Below are 15,121 nucleotides of genomic sequence, written 5' to 3'. Positions count from 1 at the left end.
TAAAATTCAATCAACCTAAATGTCTAAAATAGCTCACACTATGTCTATCCTAAGGAGACCTTGATGTTCCTGGATTCGTAAAGAATTTTTTTGTGGCTGTTTCTGAGCACAATGACTTATCTGCAGATGTCTGAGTGTTTCCCTGCTTTGGGCAAGTTGGAGTTTGGTTGCTGGTTCAAGTTATGGTGCATTCATATTTTGCCAAATTTTGGCAAGCTACCCCCTGCCTAAAGCTGCAATGATATCCTCACCCACAACCAGAATGTGGGCTTTTTGCTCAGCTTTAAATAGGACTTGATACTACATTATTTTTTATGTATGTGGAAAAATGAGTATTGTCTCTTTCCTTATCACTGATTACTGAATAAAATTTATCAATGCATTTTATTTCATAGACATGTACATATAAGTTAACTTTCTTACTTGGCCAATTTTTCATGTAATTTTACATACTGTTTTATATTCTGTAGTTTTATTGTGCACACACAGACTTATACATGTACATGTGCCTGGACTTTGATCCATTTGAGTTATAATTTTTATATGATAAAATATAAATTTTTCCTTCATGTTGTCTCCTTTTATTTTGGAAGACCTCCTCTATTCCGTCGTTACAAAATATCTTGTGCACTTAGTCTGGGTATTATATTGTATAACATATTTACAAATGTTACATCCTCTTCATGAACTCAGTTTTTGAATTAGTCCATTTTGTCTGATAAAAGTGTAGCTAGCTCTGCTCTTACGATTTCCATTTATGTGGCATATATTTTCCCATCCCTTCACTTTGAGTCCACATGTATCCCTCAGAAAAACATGGGATAAATGAATTATAAGCATCTGTGTTCTCAGTTTTGCCACCTGTGAAACACAGATATTAGTCATGTTCAAATGAGTACCAAGAACCAGCCCTTCTGTTGCCCTGGCAGCAGAGAAGCTCCAACTTTTTCTCTCTTAGCCTTCTGTATTTGTATATGGGAGGGGCTGGGACTCATGGGTATCATTCCCAGTTGGTGATTTGTGGATTCATGGCTGTTGTGACAGGGGAATATGGGCAAGATCAGATTATCTTGGCTTCTTTCTGCTCTCCCAGCTTTCTGGGTGTTTTATGCATCACTAGGAGGAGCAGTACTTTGTCATTACATGAGTAAGTGTAAATATATTAGGCATTCCAGAAATGGGACATTCCAAATGTCTTCAATCTCCTTCATGTCCTAATTTGTTCCCACTTATTTCTTTTTTTAGCAGTTACCTGACACTGAATCTTCTCATGAATGCTAAGGGTGGTGCTAAGTTAAACGAGAGTGCACAGTGATTACAGGTCTAGAATTTCTCTTTTGTGCAGTTTACTTATTTATTTAAAGGATAACTTATAACTCAAGGCATTTCCACACTGATTACAGATATAGAATTTCTCTGACATGTGATTTATGCATTTAGTTTAACAGTTACAGCTGAGGATGAAGATTCTTCCACATTCATTCCATTTGCAGTTTCAGTTCTCCCACCTGAGTCCACTGCTAAATGTTTTGTTACATAGGTGACATACATATGGATTCTCTCCACTTTGAATTAACTTTAGTTGAGTGGAGTAATAAGGATGAATAAAGGCTCTTATACACTGAATATAAACATAGTATTTCTTCACTGTGTGAGTCCACAATAGTGTTTATACTTTGAAGCTATGGGTGGTGAATCTTCCACATTTATTACCTTTACAGCATGAGTTCTCTCGTGTTGTCTAAGGTTAAAATATTTACTGAAGGCTTTCCCACATAGATAACATTTATGCGGTTTCTCTCCAGTGTGAATTCTCTTATGCAATCTAAAGTTATAACTTCTATTGAAGGCTTTCCCACATATATTGCATTCATATGGTTTCTCACCAGTGTGAGTTCTTTCGTGTCGTTTAAGGACAGAAGAGTGATTGAAGGCTTTCCCACATAGGTGACATTCATATGGTTTTTCTCCAGTGTGAGTTCTCTCATGTCGCTTAAGGACAGAGGAATCAGTGAAGGCTTTCCAACACAGATGACATTCATATGGTTTCTCTCCAGTGTGAGTTCTCTCATGTCGTCTAAGGACAGAAGACTCAGTGAAGGCTTTTCCACATAGATGACATTCATATGGTTTCTCTCCAGTGTGAGTTCTCTCATGTTTTCTAAGGTGAGAACAATGAGTGAAGGCCTTCCCACATAGATGACATTCATATGGTTTCTCTCCATTGTGAGTTCTCTCATGTTGTCTAAGGTAAGAAGTTTTACTGAATGTCTTCCCACATAGATGGCATCCATATGGTTTCTCTCCAAAGTGAGTTCTCTCATGTTTTCTAAGGTCAGAACAATGAGTGAAGGCTTTCCCACACAGATGACATTCATTTGGTTTCTCTCTAGTGTGAATCATCTCATGTCGCCTAAGGTTATAACTTTTACTGAAGGCTTTCCCACACAGATGACATCCATATAATTTCTCTCCAGTGTGAATTCTTTCATGTTTTCTAAGGTCAGAACAATGAGTAAAGGATTTGCCACACAGATGACATCCATGTGGTTTCACTCCAGTGTGAATCATCTCATGTCGTCTAAGGTTAGAACTTTTACCGAAGGCTTTCCTACATACATGACATTCAAATGTTTTCTCTCCAGTTTGAGTATTATTGTGCTGCCTAAGGGCAGAACTTTGAATAAAGGCATTCGTACGTTGATGACATTCATATGATTTACTTCTAGCATGAATGTGCTTATGTATATTAAAGGATGACAAGTAACTGATGGCTTTTCCAAAATCTTGGCTGATAAAGGGTTTCTTTCCCACTTGAGGTATCACATATTGAGCCAATGTTAAGATTTCAGTAAACTTTTCTCTGAAATCACTGCATTCCAAAGGATCCTCTTGACTGTGAGATCTCTGCTTTTTGAAAGGAAATGAGAGACTGTTACAGGTTTGCCCACATTTATTCATTCCTTCATTCATTCCTCTACATATAAATTCTAGAGTAATCATGCAGTGACAGACTCCAGTTAAAATTGTCCCTATGTTATTTACATAAACATGGGACATTACTCTCTTGCAAGCATAGATTTTATCTTTTGTAGTAACCCAACTGCAGAGACATCTGTTTATACAGATGTTAAAGACATTATTATGTTTCAGTGATTAGGAATATAAGCCATGATTATATAATTGTCTGTTTATGTAAGACCTCAAGTTATGGTTTTGACTACAGGTTAATGTTTCTTCCCTAAAACCAAACTAACTAAAATTTTCTCCTGTGGGAGCCCATGATCCCAACTTAAATCAGGTAAGTGTGCCAAATTCCCAACTTATTCAATTCCTAGGTCTTCATTTGGAAGAATACGTTTACACCCGTGAAGCTTACCATTGCACTGATTACAGATGTGTCCTTCTTGTAGATATGCTGCATGGATATCATTTCTTGTTTTCTCAGATCATCTTCTCTACCTGAAATGACTGGAAAAAATAAATCTCTATAGTGGTATTAGGAATTAAAATGGTGAAGAGACCCAATGCCCATTTGTGTATGTTTCAAATACTGACACACAGATGGGAAAGAATGTCAAATTAAGGAATAGTCTGAAGAGAAAAAACGAAAGAACATCAAATTAAGGAATATTCTAAAGAGAAGAAACACATTATAGGACTATAACAATTGTCATTCTCAGGACTGAAATATGAGAAAAATAAAATGAAGATGGTGGGGACTTCCCTGGTAGTCCAGTGGTTAAGAATCTGCCTTCCAACGCAGGGGATGCAGGTTTGATCCCTGGTCAGGGAAACTAAGATCCCACATGCCACAGGGCAACTAAGCCAGTGCACCACAACTACTGAGCCCACGCACTCTAGAGCCTGCACCACAACTAGAGAGACTGGGAGCCACAACTACTGAGCCCACGTGCCACAACTAGAGAAGCCCGCATGCCACACGAAGAGCCCATGTGCCACAATGAAGACCCGGGGCAGCCAATAAACAAACAAACACTTAAGAGGAAGAAAAAAAAAGATGGCAAGTTGGGGAGGAAAAGAGAAGATCCTATTCATAGAACAGGACCATGAAAAGGGATTTTTTGTGAATGTTTATTAACTCCAGTGAGTATATAAATTTCACCTTGCCTAAAGCCAAGGACAAAGGCAGAATGACACGTGAATAGAAAATTGATACCTGCAAGGTATGACATCATCTGAAAAATTTTTCTCCTATGATATTGTCTAAATTTTAAAAATATCACTAAACTTAGATATCTTCATGTGATATTTCTTAGGGCCTATTCACTCACTGACCAGGCTCCTCCTCCTATTGAAGCACAGCTTCTTGGATCTCACCTGGACTCTGGCCTTGCAGAAAACCTAACCCTTCTCTTGAAAGTTGCTCTCCTTGCTCCAAATGGGAAATCACATCTGATTTGTAGAGCTGATTGCCTGTTTGTAGGAGAAAGATATGTGGATTTTGAGTTCTGTGCTCATAACATTGCATCAGTATAGGGCAGACTAATGAGGAAGAATACAATAACCTCTGAGGGTCAGCACAGAGAAGAGTACGTTGAAAACAACATGTATACTCTTTGACCAGCAAAATGATAGCTCTTGAACTTGTTCCCAAGGACATTAAGAACCTATCACAGCTAATGCCCATGCCCAAGTTCAAAGACAGACTGTGGAATCTGCAATATTTTCATTCTACGGTGTTTTAATATTATATCCAAAAAGAATCCAAAAAATACAGCCTCCAAAAACAATCCAATGAATATAACTTCCAATAAATACACCACAAAAATCTAAGTTCTATGTGGAAAACAATATATCTGTTATTTTTAACACTGTGATCTGATCAAACCAGTCCTTGCTGAGAAATACATTTTTAAAAATCAATACATTTACTCACCCATACAAAAATAGTTCCCACCACTGTTTGAGCATCAGAGACTGAGTAGCAAGAAAGACACAAAATTATGTCAAGAAGATTACACTGTAATGGGACTGACAAACTAAATGTAAGCAAGAAGTAAAGAAAACTGCGATAAGGTAGTTGTGAGAGTTATGAAAGGATCAAGACAGAGTTTGGAGTAAGAAATAGGCAAGTTTTTCTCCATACTTGTTGAATGAATGAATACATACATAATAAAGAGTAAGAGACTCACCAACTGAGACCAGATGACTGATGTTCTCTAGCATCACATCTCTGAATAGTTTCTTCTGGGATGTGTCCAGTAGGGCCCACTCTTCCTGGGTGAAGTCTACAGCTACATCCTTGAAGGTCACTGATTCCTAAAATATTATGGACATTGTTTCAGACAGGGCCATCTCTGCCAGGGGAGGATGGTACAGGTGTCAAGCACTAAGGAGGTGGAGGTCGAGTGTACAGAGATCTCAAACAGTATTTTGGGTCCAATCACATCATTCTCAGTGTTGACATGAACATCTGACTTCCAGATATACCTACAGAGACATACACACTCTAGATACATAAAACTTCATTACAAAGAGATAACACATGAGGTGTGATGTAATACACCCTGGAGATTTCCCAATAAATTTGTAATTACGACTTCCAGATCATGATTATAACATTTCCACTTGAAAACTTGTATCGAAAACAGTCTTCTCAACCAATTTCAAGTAAATCTTTTAAAGACTTCTCACAAGGGATGAAGTATCCATGATATGCCACTTTTAAAGCACGACTATGGTGGGATTTCCCTGGTGGCGCAGTGGTTAAGAATCTGCCTACCAATGCAGGGGATACAGGTTTGATTCCTGGTCTGGGAAGATCCCACATGCCGCGGAGCAACTAAGCCCGTGTGCCATAACTACTGAGCCTGTGCTCTACAGCCCGCGTGCCACAACTACTGAGCCTGCATGCCACAACTACTGAAGCCCGCGCACCTAGAACCCATGCTCTACAACAAGAGTAGTCACTGCAATGAGAAGCCCGCGCACCACAATGAAGAGTAGCCCCTGCTTGCCGCAACTAGAGAAAGCCCATGTACAGCAACGAAGACCCAACGCAGCCAAAAATATATTAAAAAAAAAAAAAAAAAAAAGCATGGCTATGGTTAGATTATTCCCCTTTATGGTCTCAGTTTCTTCATCAGTGAAAAGGTTTAATAATCTGTTATGAGTTCTGAAAGATCTAATGAGCTAATGTGTAAAGTAATAACTATCTAGCAAATCTTTCTTAAATATAACTTTTAGGTTTATTATTCATGAAATGGCAGAGAATACTGAAGCAACATCCAGGATTCTACACAACTGACTAGAATTCAAACAGGTCTTGGGATCAGAAGGTGTAGGCTTTCATCTCTACAAAACTGAGGTGTTCATTATAAAGGATAAATGATTCAGCAGCTCAAGCCAGAGGCTCTGAGACTCCCCCCAGCACCTGTAACACTGGATTGACTGACCTCACCTGTGGGAACATCTGCCTCTCTATTCGTTTGTAATGTTTTCCTCCTCACTCATCTTCATCACCAGTATTCACCTCAATCCTGAGCTCATTACAGTTAATAAACTGGTTAATGACTAATTTTTTTTTTTTTTGCCAACTAGGCCATGGGCTAGATGAGAAAAAGAAAACCTCTCTCATCTCTTCTATGAATACACAGCATTAATAGAGACTGGAATATCTTAGTGTGATGTTGGGAAGAAGTTACCACTTGATGAGTCCTTGATCCAACATGACCATTCCAGAATTCTGGGGAAACTTAACTGAAGCTCAGATCCTTGAAAAATCTCTCGAGTGTGCTTAGAACATGTGTGCCTGTAGGAGAAATATGTCCATATACTGAAAACAGAGATGCAATTTCAGTAGAAAGAGTAATTTCCTACTTACCTGTGATTCCATTGTAACTAGCTCAGCTGCCAGCTGACTTCTGGGTTTTCACTTACACACAGTCCAAGCAACAGGAGGCAAAGCTGAGGAAGAAGAAAAAAGTCATTAGACTCTAGCTGTTCACAACCTCCATATTCACTTATCATGAAGCCCCAATGCTTCACGTGGAAGTAGCCCACTGGACAACCAAAAGAAACATGCAGTGTGCTCTAAGAGAAATAGGGCTAGAGCTCTCCTCTACCAGGATCAAACGCAAGAAGGCTATGACTATTGTTGTTAGTAAAGAAGATATAAATACCTTCAATTTAGAGAGCAGAATGTGAAAAACCATTGAGTTTTGTATGCTAATTAACCCCTGGTGTTCAGAACTGTCCAATCCCCTCCTAAAATCCATAGGGATCCCTGATTCATGCCACATGTGTCCCCACCTCTACTAACCACCATGGAACTTCTCAGGTTGAATCATTCTTACTCCGTGCACTAGCAGTTTCTCCAGTTCCGTTCCAGCCCTCTGGTGCCTCAATCCATCCCTACTTTTCCCTTCTTGCCTTTACAATCAAACTAAAAGATGAAGGTGCAGTTGCCGAATCCTCACATCCCAGTCACCACTTGACTTATCGTACTGATAATATCTGCATAAATAAATCCAACGTATGCGCCTCAGGCTTTTACCTAGAGCTTAATAAAAAGTATAACATGACCTCTTTTTGGAAACATACTTTTTCCTAGGTTTCTCTAACATCTCAGTCTACAGTCTTCAAAGGAATCTGGTCATTCTAACTCCTGATCACTTGCCAAGAACTTCTCAAACAATATTGTTGGAAGATCTCAAGACTCCATCCTACTCCTTCATCCTTCTCTACTTATGTACACTGCCCAGGTATGCCCACATATTTATTCAATTGCTTCAATTTCTTCCATTGCTTTTTCTAAATTGAAAGTGACAAAACTCATATCTGAATTCCATTTCTGAGTTTGCTTTTTTTTTTTTTTTTGAAACTAACATACACTAGAAAGGAAATAGATCTCAGGCCATTATCTCCCACTTTCCCCAAATATTACTCTTTATCTAGTCTCTAAACTTTTCAATGTCTCCACCAGACATCCAAGGGTTGACATTTTATATGCTCTCTCAGAACATCGCAAATACAATTTAGCATTGCTATTACTTCTACGCTGTTCACTATTATTCTTCATTTCTACTCAAATCCACAAACACAATTTCCTACCCCATACTTATTTCCTTCAATCTGTTTGAATGTCAGTTCCTCAGAGATCCTGTCACTGAATTCCTACCAAAATGAACACTTCTCACAAAAAATCATTTACAAAATAAAGGAGGGCCATCCCTCCTGGTGAAAATGATCTCCAGTACTCACCAGAACCCAAACAGACGGAAAATCCAGTGAAACCAAATATTTATTGAGGATGCTGACACAACATTCCAGAGTTCAGAGCTTCTTTCTCTTTCTAGAGAATGCATCATTTTGATGGTGAACTCTCTTTTAATGCAGTTTTGTAATCCAAAGGACAAATCTGATTAACTTGGGTCCCAATCAAGATAAATGTATCAAGAAATGCCTCTTTAGGTAAACCCTGTAGATGAAATTAAGGACAACAAATTATATCCTTTAATTCTGCTTCTTCTAAAAGTCTCAAAAGCAAACTTCATGCCTTTTCTCAGAGACTTCAGTGTTTTATGGATTTTGGTTGTTCAGGGCAGTACTGAGAATCTGCAGCCAAGAGACCCCTTCCTGCTCTCTATTTTTATTTGTAGGAGGATTTGTAATCTACCAACATTTTCTCAGGCTGTGGACATAAGTGTGACTCTACAGAAGTGTAAGTGTTTGTGCTGAATAAATATCTATCGAAGGAAAATATCTTTCATTTTTACTACCAAGTGAGAAAAAGCTCATCCAGTGTTAGGTCTCTTCAAGTCAGATCTAGCTCATGTCCTAAAAACCCTACAATCCTCAAAATATTAAGAATTTCCAGAATAAATGATCAATTTCAGGATTGATTTTATTGTAGACAGAATTTAATTTTTTTATTGTGGTAAAATACACATAACATTTACCATCTTAGTCATTTTTAAGTGTATAGTTCAGTGATGTTAAATACATTCATAATATTGTGCAACCATCACTGCCATCCATCTCCAACACTCTCTTCATTTTGTAAAACTGAAACTCTGTACCCATTAAACAACTACTCCCTATTCCCCTTCCTCCCAATGCCTGGAAACCACCATTCTACTTTCTGTCTCTAAATAGGATTTTTTTTGGAGGGTGGGGCTGTGCTGTGGGGCTTGCAGGATCTCAGTTCCCCGACCAGGGATTGAACCCGAGCCATGGCAGTGAGAGCCTGAATCCTAACCACTAGACCACCAGGGAATTCCCATCTAAGTAGCATATTTTTAAAAACTGATATTAAAAAGGAAATTAAACATTTAAAAATCTTAAGACATTACTTTATAGAAGGATATTATTTCTGAAGGAAAATCAAGCAATGTATTTTCATTTTAGGTATAAGGCATAAGAAATACTTGATCCCATAAGAAATTCTTTGTAATTTTCTTTTTTAAAATTATACTCTTCTGACAGTAAAAAAAGGATTTAGTATGTATTACTTTTGTAATAAACTATATCAACTATTTGATTTTCATGTATTTCTGAGATGGTCTATGTCTTTTCAGCCTATTTACTGCAACATATTTGAGGCAAGTGATGATCTCCTTTTGCCATAAATGAATATGTTTCATGTCAACTCAGGGCCAAGACTGTAGCAGGGAGTGAAATCATACTGATGAATAAAGCAGAGAGATCATTTGTCATTATGGAGTTAAATACGAGCTTAGAAGAGATTAAAGAAATAATGAAAAAAACCAAAAAAAAACAAAAAAGAAATAATGACAAGGATACTCTGTGAACATATACTGAAGTATTTCATTTGTGGAGGTGGGGAAGCTCTCTAGAAACGCACACATTATTTATGACACCTTAAAAATTCAGTTGGGCAAAAAGTCTGAGGGAGTTTTGCAGAGACGGAAATAGGTTCAGAAGTTTGCTTTTTCTTTCTGATGAAGGAACAAGTATAAAATCATGGACACATCACAGAATGTGCTGTACCCCAGGAAATGAGAACACGTTGGAAGGCAGTTGAGTGACAGGAAGACCTGGAGAGGGTGTCAGGCAAGTAGATTTCAGGGCCTAAAGGCCACTGTAATTGGATTGGTCCTTCTTCTAAAGCTAGTGGGAATTCACTGGAGAACTGATAGCAAGAAAGTGACAGGAAGACTTGTGTTTGTACATGAGCCTTTTGTTGAAGAATGGAGTTAAGTAATTCAGAAAGGTTTAATGAGTTTTAAGAATTAGATGATGGTTGTCTGGCACAGGGTGTGGGTAGTGAAATTATGGTGGGGGAGGTGGAAGGATATGAGAGAAAAAGAAAAGGAAACATAAGCAAAACAATTTTTTGTTTCTCAGATACTGCTGGGCACCGATTACAAGTCAGACTTAGTGCTACGGGCTGGGCATACAGTAAAGCAAAACAATGACATGATTATTTCCTCCCCTTAATGCATTTACAATTTAATTAACATAAATATTAAGTTACAATACGGTGTTACTATATAAACCTAAAGACAGGTTAGCAGAGAACTAAACTTATTTGGTTGGGCACAGGATAAAGATGGCCTGTCTGAGGTCTGTCTAATTTATTCAAAAATTATCAGAAGGAAATAGAAGTAGGAAGTATCCTAGAAATCAGTGCACTGGGTGCTTGAATCAGAACCAAGAAAAGAGAGGAAAGGAGAGGAAATTCAAAAATAGCATCAAAGAGCTGAAACTGTATTGATTCTCAGAAGATATGATTTCAAACAAAACAAAATAGGAGAATCCATTTTAACTATCATACGTAGTATTTTTTAAAGAGAACAAATCCAATCTTAATATACTGAAATCAATATTTCCTGTTTAGTAACAATAATTTAAAAACTAAGTAAACACACAAAAGCCAACAGCAAAATATTATGACTCACTTGAAATAAATTTGCAAACCCATGTAAAGAAATTTTAAAACTTTTTGAGGACATAAATACGACATGAACAAAGCCTGCCAAACCAAATTCTTAGACTAGAGGACATGGTGACAAAAATGTCTCAGTGACTGCAGAAATTTGGTGCGACTCAAATTTAAAAGTCATATGCAGAATCTGAAAAAGAATGTATATATGTATATGTATAACTGAACCACTTTGCTGTACATCTGAAACACAACATTGTAAATCAAGTATACCCCAACCCCAAAGTCATATGTGATATTTCACATAAAAAAATGAGAATTATCCTAAAAGTCAATTTTGTCTCAATTTTGATTTGGGATGAGGATACAGCCAAAATAATTGTGAAAAGGGAAAAAAAGGTCAAATTACATCTGAACCTATATTATGTGAAACTTTAAAATAATTCAAATTAAATAGTTGAAACAAACAATATATTATGACTAAATGAACATAATATTTTATACTATGAAATAGGTGACACCTTACAAAGGAAAGAAAAAAAAGCAAAGGCCATGAAGGAAGGATTTTGGTTTCACTTCACCAACGTTATCAGACCAAAGTGTGCACATATGTGTGTGTGTATAATTAAACTATAAACTATAAAATATAAGCAGAAAAATAAGTAGAAAAATTCATTTTACATATACATGTCTATAAAGAACAACATTCATTCAGTCTCTTAAGTAATTAGGAAAATGGAAATTAAAAACAGAGTTGTCATTTTATCCAAATCTACAACCACATGCATATATAAATAAAATGAGGGGCTTCCCTGGTGGCACAGTGGTTAAGAATCCACCTGCCAATGCAGGGGACACGGGTTCAAGCCCTGGTCCGGGAAGATCCCACATGCCGCGGAGCAACTGAGCCCGCGTGCCACAACTACTAAGCCTGCGTCTAGAGCCCACGAGCCACAACTACTGAGCCCGCGTGCCGCAACTACTGAAGCCCGTGCTCCTAGAGCCTGTGCTCTGCAACAAGAGAAGCCACCGCAATGAGAAGCCTGCGCACCGCAACAAAGAGTAGCCCCCGCTCACCGCAACTAGAGAGCCCGCGCACAGCAACGAAGACCCAACGCAGCCAAAAATAAATAAATAAATAAATTTTAAATGAATCCTGGTTAAAGTATGGGGGAAACCTCAGGAGTTGATGATGGATGAGGATTTCTTTACAGTTGTGTATTATGTGTGTACGGGGGATCGTGCCAGAATCTATTACAAAATGAAACGTACCATCTCTTGGCCCAGCAATGAAACCCCAACATACCCAAAGAGGAGGAACCCTCAAATATCTGCAGAAACGTCAATTCTTTACAAATCCATCAACACCAAGGTCTCCCTGGGACGGATGTGATGTGAACAGTGTTAAAATCCTCTTACTGTTAGACATTTGGGTTGATTCTATTTTTAAACAATTACGGAATAAAATATACTACATGATGTGGATGAAATGCCACCTTAATTTGTCATGGCTAAGTTTCTAATCTCTCCCTTCTATTGCAAATCATTAATATTTTGAGGCCAAATACACAGCTTCACTTTGTTAAGCTTCAAATGTATTACAAAATCAGGTAGAACAAATTTCCCCTTCTCCATGATTTTTTAGGTATTCCTGACATTAATTCAGTACTAATGTGTGCAGTTTCTTTAATCTTGGTCTATAGTACATCCAGATCTGGTCACTATGCAATCCCTACTGGCAAATCTTACTGACACTATGGTGCCCAGTCCTTGTCTCTAATCAATGTCTGGGCATGCAGCATTTCTCATAATGATCCCCCAAATGGAGCCACTTCACAAGTTCCATGTCACTGGTTGACAGTGAGATAGAATTGGTCTGGAGACAGGAGAGGCCATCAGTGAGTGAGGAAATGTGTTAGGCAGGATATCTGAGAGTCAGATTTTAGCACGTCCTAAAAAACAGCATTTCAGGAAGGAGAGGACAGAACAATCAACAGATAATATGACCTTTTCCAGATAAAGATTTATTCCTGACTCCTCATCTTCTTCCTCCTCTGAGTGTCTTTCTCAGGCAAGAAGTCACTCCTGAGTGTTGAGAATGTGCCATTCAGGTCTTCAAATAACTTATCCCCTTCCTGGCCACAACCACATATGTAGGGAGAAATTCAACATTTGGAAAAAATAGTCCTCTGCTGTCTGCTGAACTATCAGGGAGCAGGGACGATAAACCCCTACATGGAGACCAACAGCTAAGTTTCTCTGCCCTTTACTCCATACACCCTTCTATACTGTAAAGCCCACACATCACATGGCAGATATGGGAATGTGAGTTGGTGTGACCCTCCCTTTCAAGTCACCATCCTCACAGTGTCTTCTAGTACCTGCTGAGCACAGGATCCCCAAGTAAGGATGGGCAGAGGTCTCCTTTTCTCCTATTCCTGAGCTCCCCAGGCTCTCTTCCATTCCTTAACATCCAAACTGCACTGCCCTTTCTCCTCCAAGCTCCCTTCCCAGAGCCAAGTGTCATCTCCTCATTGGAGAAATACCTTTGCTCTGTGCTTAGTTTAAAAAATCTTGGTCTTTCCCTACCAGCTGCCTTTGTACTATGTGTGTGTGTTTGGGGGCAGGAAGAGATGTCAACAGGAGAGAGTAACCATTACTGGCCTCACAGGCATGGGGTGGTCTGGACTGGATAGTGGCAAGGCTTACCATTCTCACCCCTGCCCCTAAAGATTCCAGATAATATTTAATTCTCCCGAGCAAGGGCAAGTTCTCTGTCATGTTTTTAATCATACTGATTAAAATCATTTAATTTCTCTTTTCCATAATAAATATAAAAATATACATTTCCATGAATATATCAAAAAATATAATATTAAGAACACTTAATTATCGGCATTGGAAAACACAAAAGTTCAGCTGTGGAAATAGCTCTTAATAATGTATTCATCATGAACAAATGAGATCTGTGAGAACAAAGTTCTAGAACCATCCAGCCTATCGTTCAATATTTGCAAAACAAAAAAACAAAGGGAATTTGGAAAGAGCATATACTTAGTTGGAAACTAGCTCACAGACCAATAAATTAAAAAGTCACATACAGAAGAAAGGATGCTGTTGAATACTGGACTACCTGCTTAAACTACCTGGTTTTGACTTTTAAGACAAAAATCATCAATATCCCTACCAACTGCACTGAAAAATAGTGTAAAACTTCTTTACTAAGCACTAAAGAATGCTTTTAGTATACAATAAAGACAGGAAAAGCACTGAGGCCTCATGATCTGAATCTGACACAATACATTTAAAAAGAAAAGTAATTTCAAAATGAAAAAAAAATCTAATGAATTTGTAATCTATCCTTCTACTTTCCCCAACCGCTACTGTTGGTGAAATTCCCCTCATCTACTCTGTCCTTGGCCATCTCCCTCTTGATCTCCTTTTTGTCTGTTTTCATGTACCATACTGCTTCTTGCCCAGGTCACTTTCTTTTTCACCTGTATTTTGTCTTTCCAATTCCATTGCACCCACCTACCTCCCTCCTCTATTTTACTTTTCAAGTCCTCACTCTCCTTTACTCCATCGGTCTCCTTGTTCTGTCTCATCCTCCCCCGCCCACTCGACATCCACAGGGGTGGAACAAAGATGCTCTGCCCAGAAGAGCACACTTTCCCGTGAGACATCGGGAATGTGGACACACGTTGGCCGGTATCGCCAGCGGATAGGATTTGGGACAGAAGGACACGGGGTGTCACTGCACAGGACTGGTCCCCTGCCCCCAGCCCGGGGCTCTAGGGCCTTTCTGAGGCGGTGACCGCGAAGGGCAGCGAGCGGCAGGGCCCGGCCGCAGGAGGCCCAGGATGGGCAGCTGGTCTCAGGAGAACACTGGGGTCTGCGGAGTCCCAGGGCCGCGGGAGGGCGCGGCGTCCCGGGCTGCCCTGAGGGGCCGAGAGGGGCGATGCGGGGCGCGAAGGGCGAAGAGTCCACGTCGCGAGTGGGGACCTGACACGGCGCGGGTCGGGCCGGGAGACGGTGAAGAGACCGAAGGCAGAAAGGCCTGACGGGGACGGCCTCGGAGCGATTTTGACCGGAAACGGACGCGGACTCGGACCCGGCAGCCGAGCGCCCAGCATCCCGAGTCTCAAGGCGACGCGGGCCGGAGGGGCGAGAACGGGGACCCCGGAACCTGCGTGTGAAGGATGCGGTCGGGAGGGGGCTGTGGAGCGCAGCTCTGATTCTCAGAGCCCAGGG

The 15,121-nt window shown here is 39.5% G+C and overlaps 2 protein-coding genes across 17 annotated transcripts in view; both read right to left on the bottom strand.

The window, feature by feature from the left end:
* Window positions 1-1,324: 1,324 nt before the first annotated feature.
* Window positions 1,325-15,121, bottom strand: part of ZNF596 (zinc finger protein 596) — a 292,573-nt gene continuing 278,776 nt past the window's right edge. For 2 of the 16 annotated variants that reach the window (XM_082375297.1, XM_082375287.1), the window contains exons 2-7: window positions 8,227-8,443; window positions 6,848-6,930; window positions 5,157-5,283; window positions 4,342-4,437; window positions 3,380-3,471; window positions 1,325-2,910 (exon numbers count right to left, since the gene is read on the bottom strand). In XM_082375297.1, the coding sequence (XP_082231423.1) occupies window positions 1,645-2,910; window positions 3,380-3,471; window positions 4,342-4,437; window positions 5,157-5,283; window positions 6,848-6,859 (1,593 nt within the window). In that variant the 5' untranslated portion in view covers window positions 6,860-6,930; window positions 8,227-8,443 and the 3' untranslated portion in view covers window positions 1,325-1,644. Of the gene's footprint in view, window positions 2,911-3,379; window positions 3,472-4,341; window positions 4,438-5,156; window positions 5,284-6,847; window positions 6,931-7,275; window positions 7,526-8,226; window positions 8,444-12,877; window positions 15,116-15,121 lie in introns of those variants that run through there. The other 14 variants (XM_082375299.1, XM_082375298.1, XM_082375302.1 and 11 more) reach the window with 14 other exon arrangements.
* Window positions 8,453-15,121, bottom strand: part of LOC309619735 (uncharacterized protein) — a 329,240-nt gene continuing 322,571 nt past the window's right edge. Inside the window, exon 5 of the mRNA XM_082375350.1 lies at window positions 8,453-11,830. The gene's annotated coding sequence lies outside the window, so the exon portion shown is untranslated. The remainder of the gene's footprint in view (window positions 11,831-15,121) is intronic.

The sequence above is a fragment of the Balaenoptera borealis genome (assembly GCF_965194805.1).
Source record: "Balaenoptera borealis genome assembly, chromosome: 21".
In the NCBI taxonomy this organism is placed as follows: Eukaryota; Metazoa; Chordata; class Mammalia; order Artiodactyla; family Balaenopteridae; genus Balaenoptera; species Balaenoptera borealis.
The sequence above is the reverse complement of the archived record's forward strand: the minus strand, read 5'-3'. Positions and strand labels throughout refer to the sequence as shown.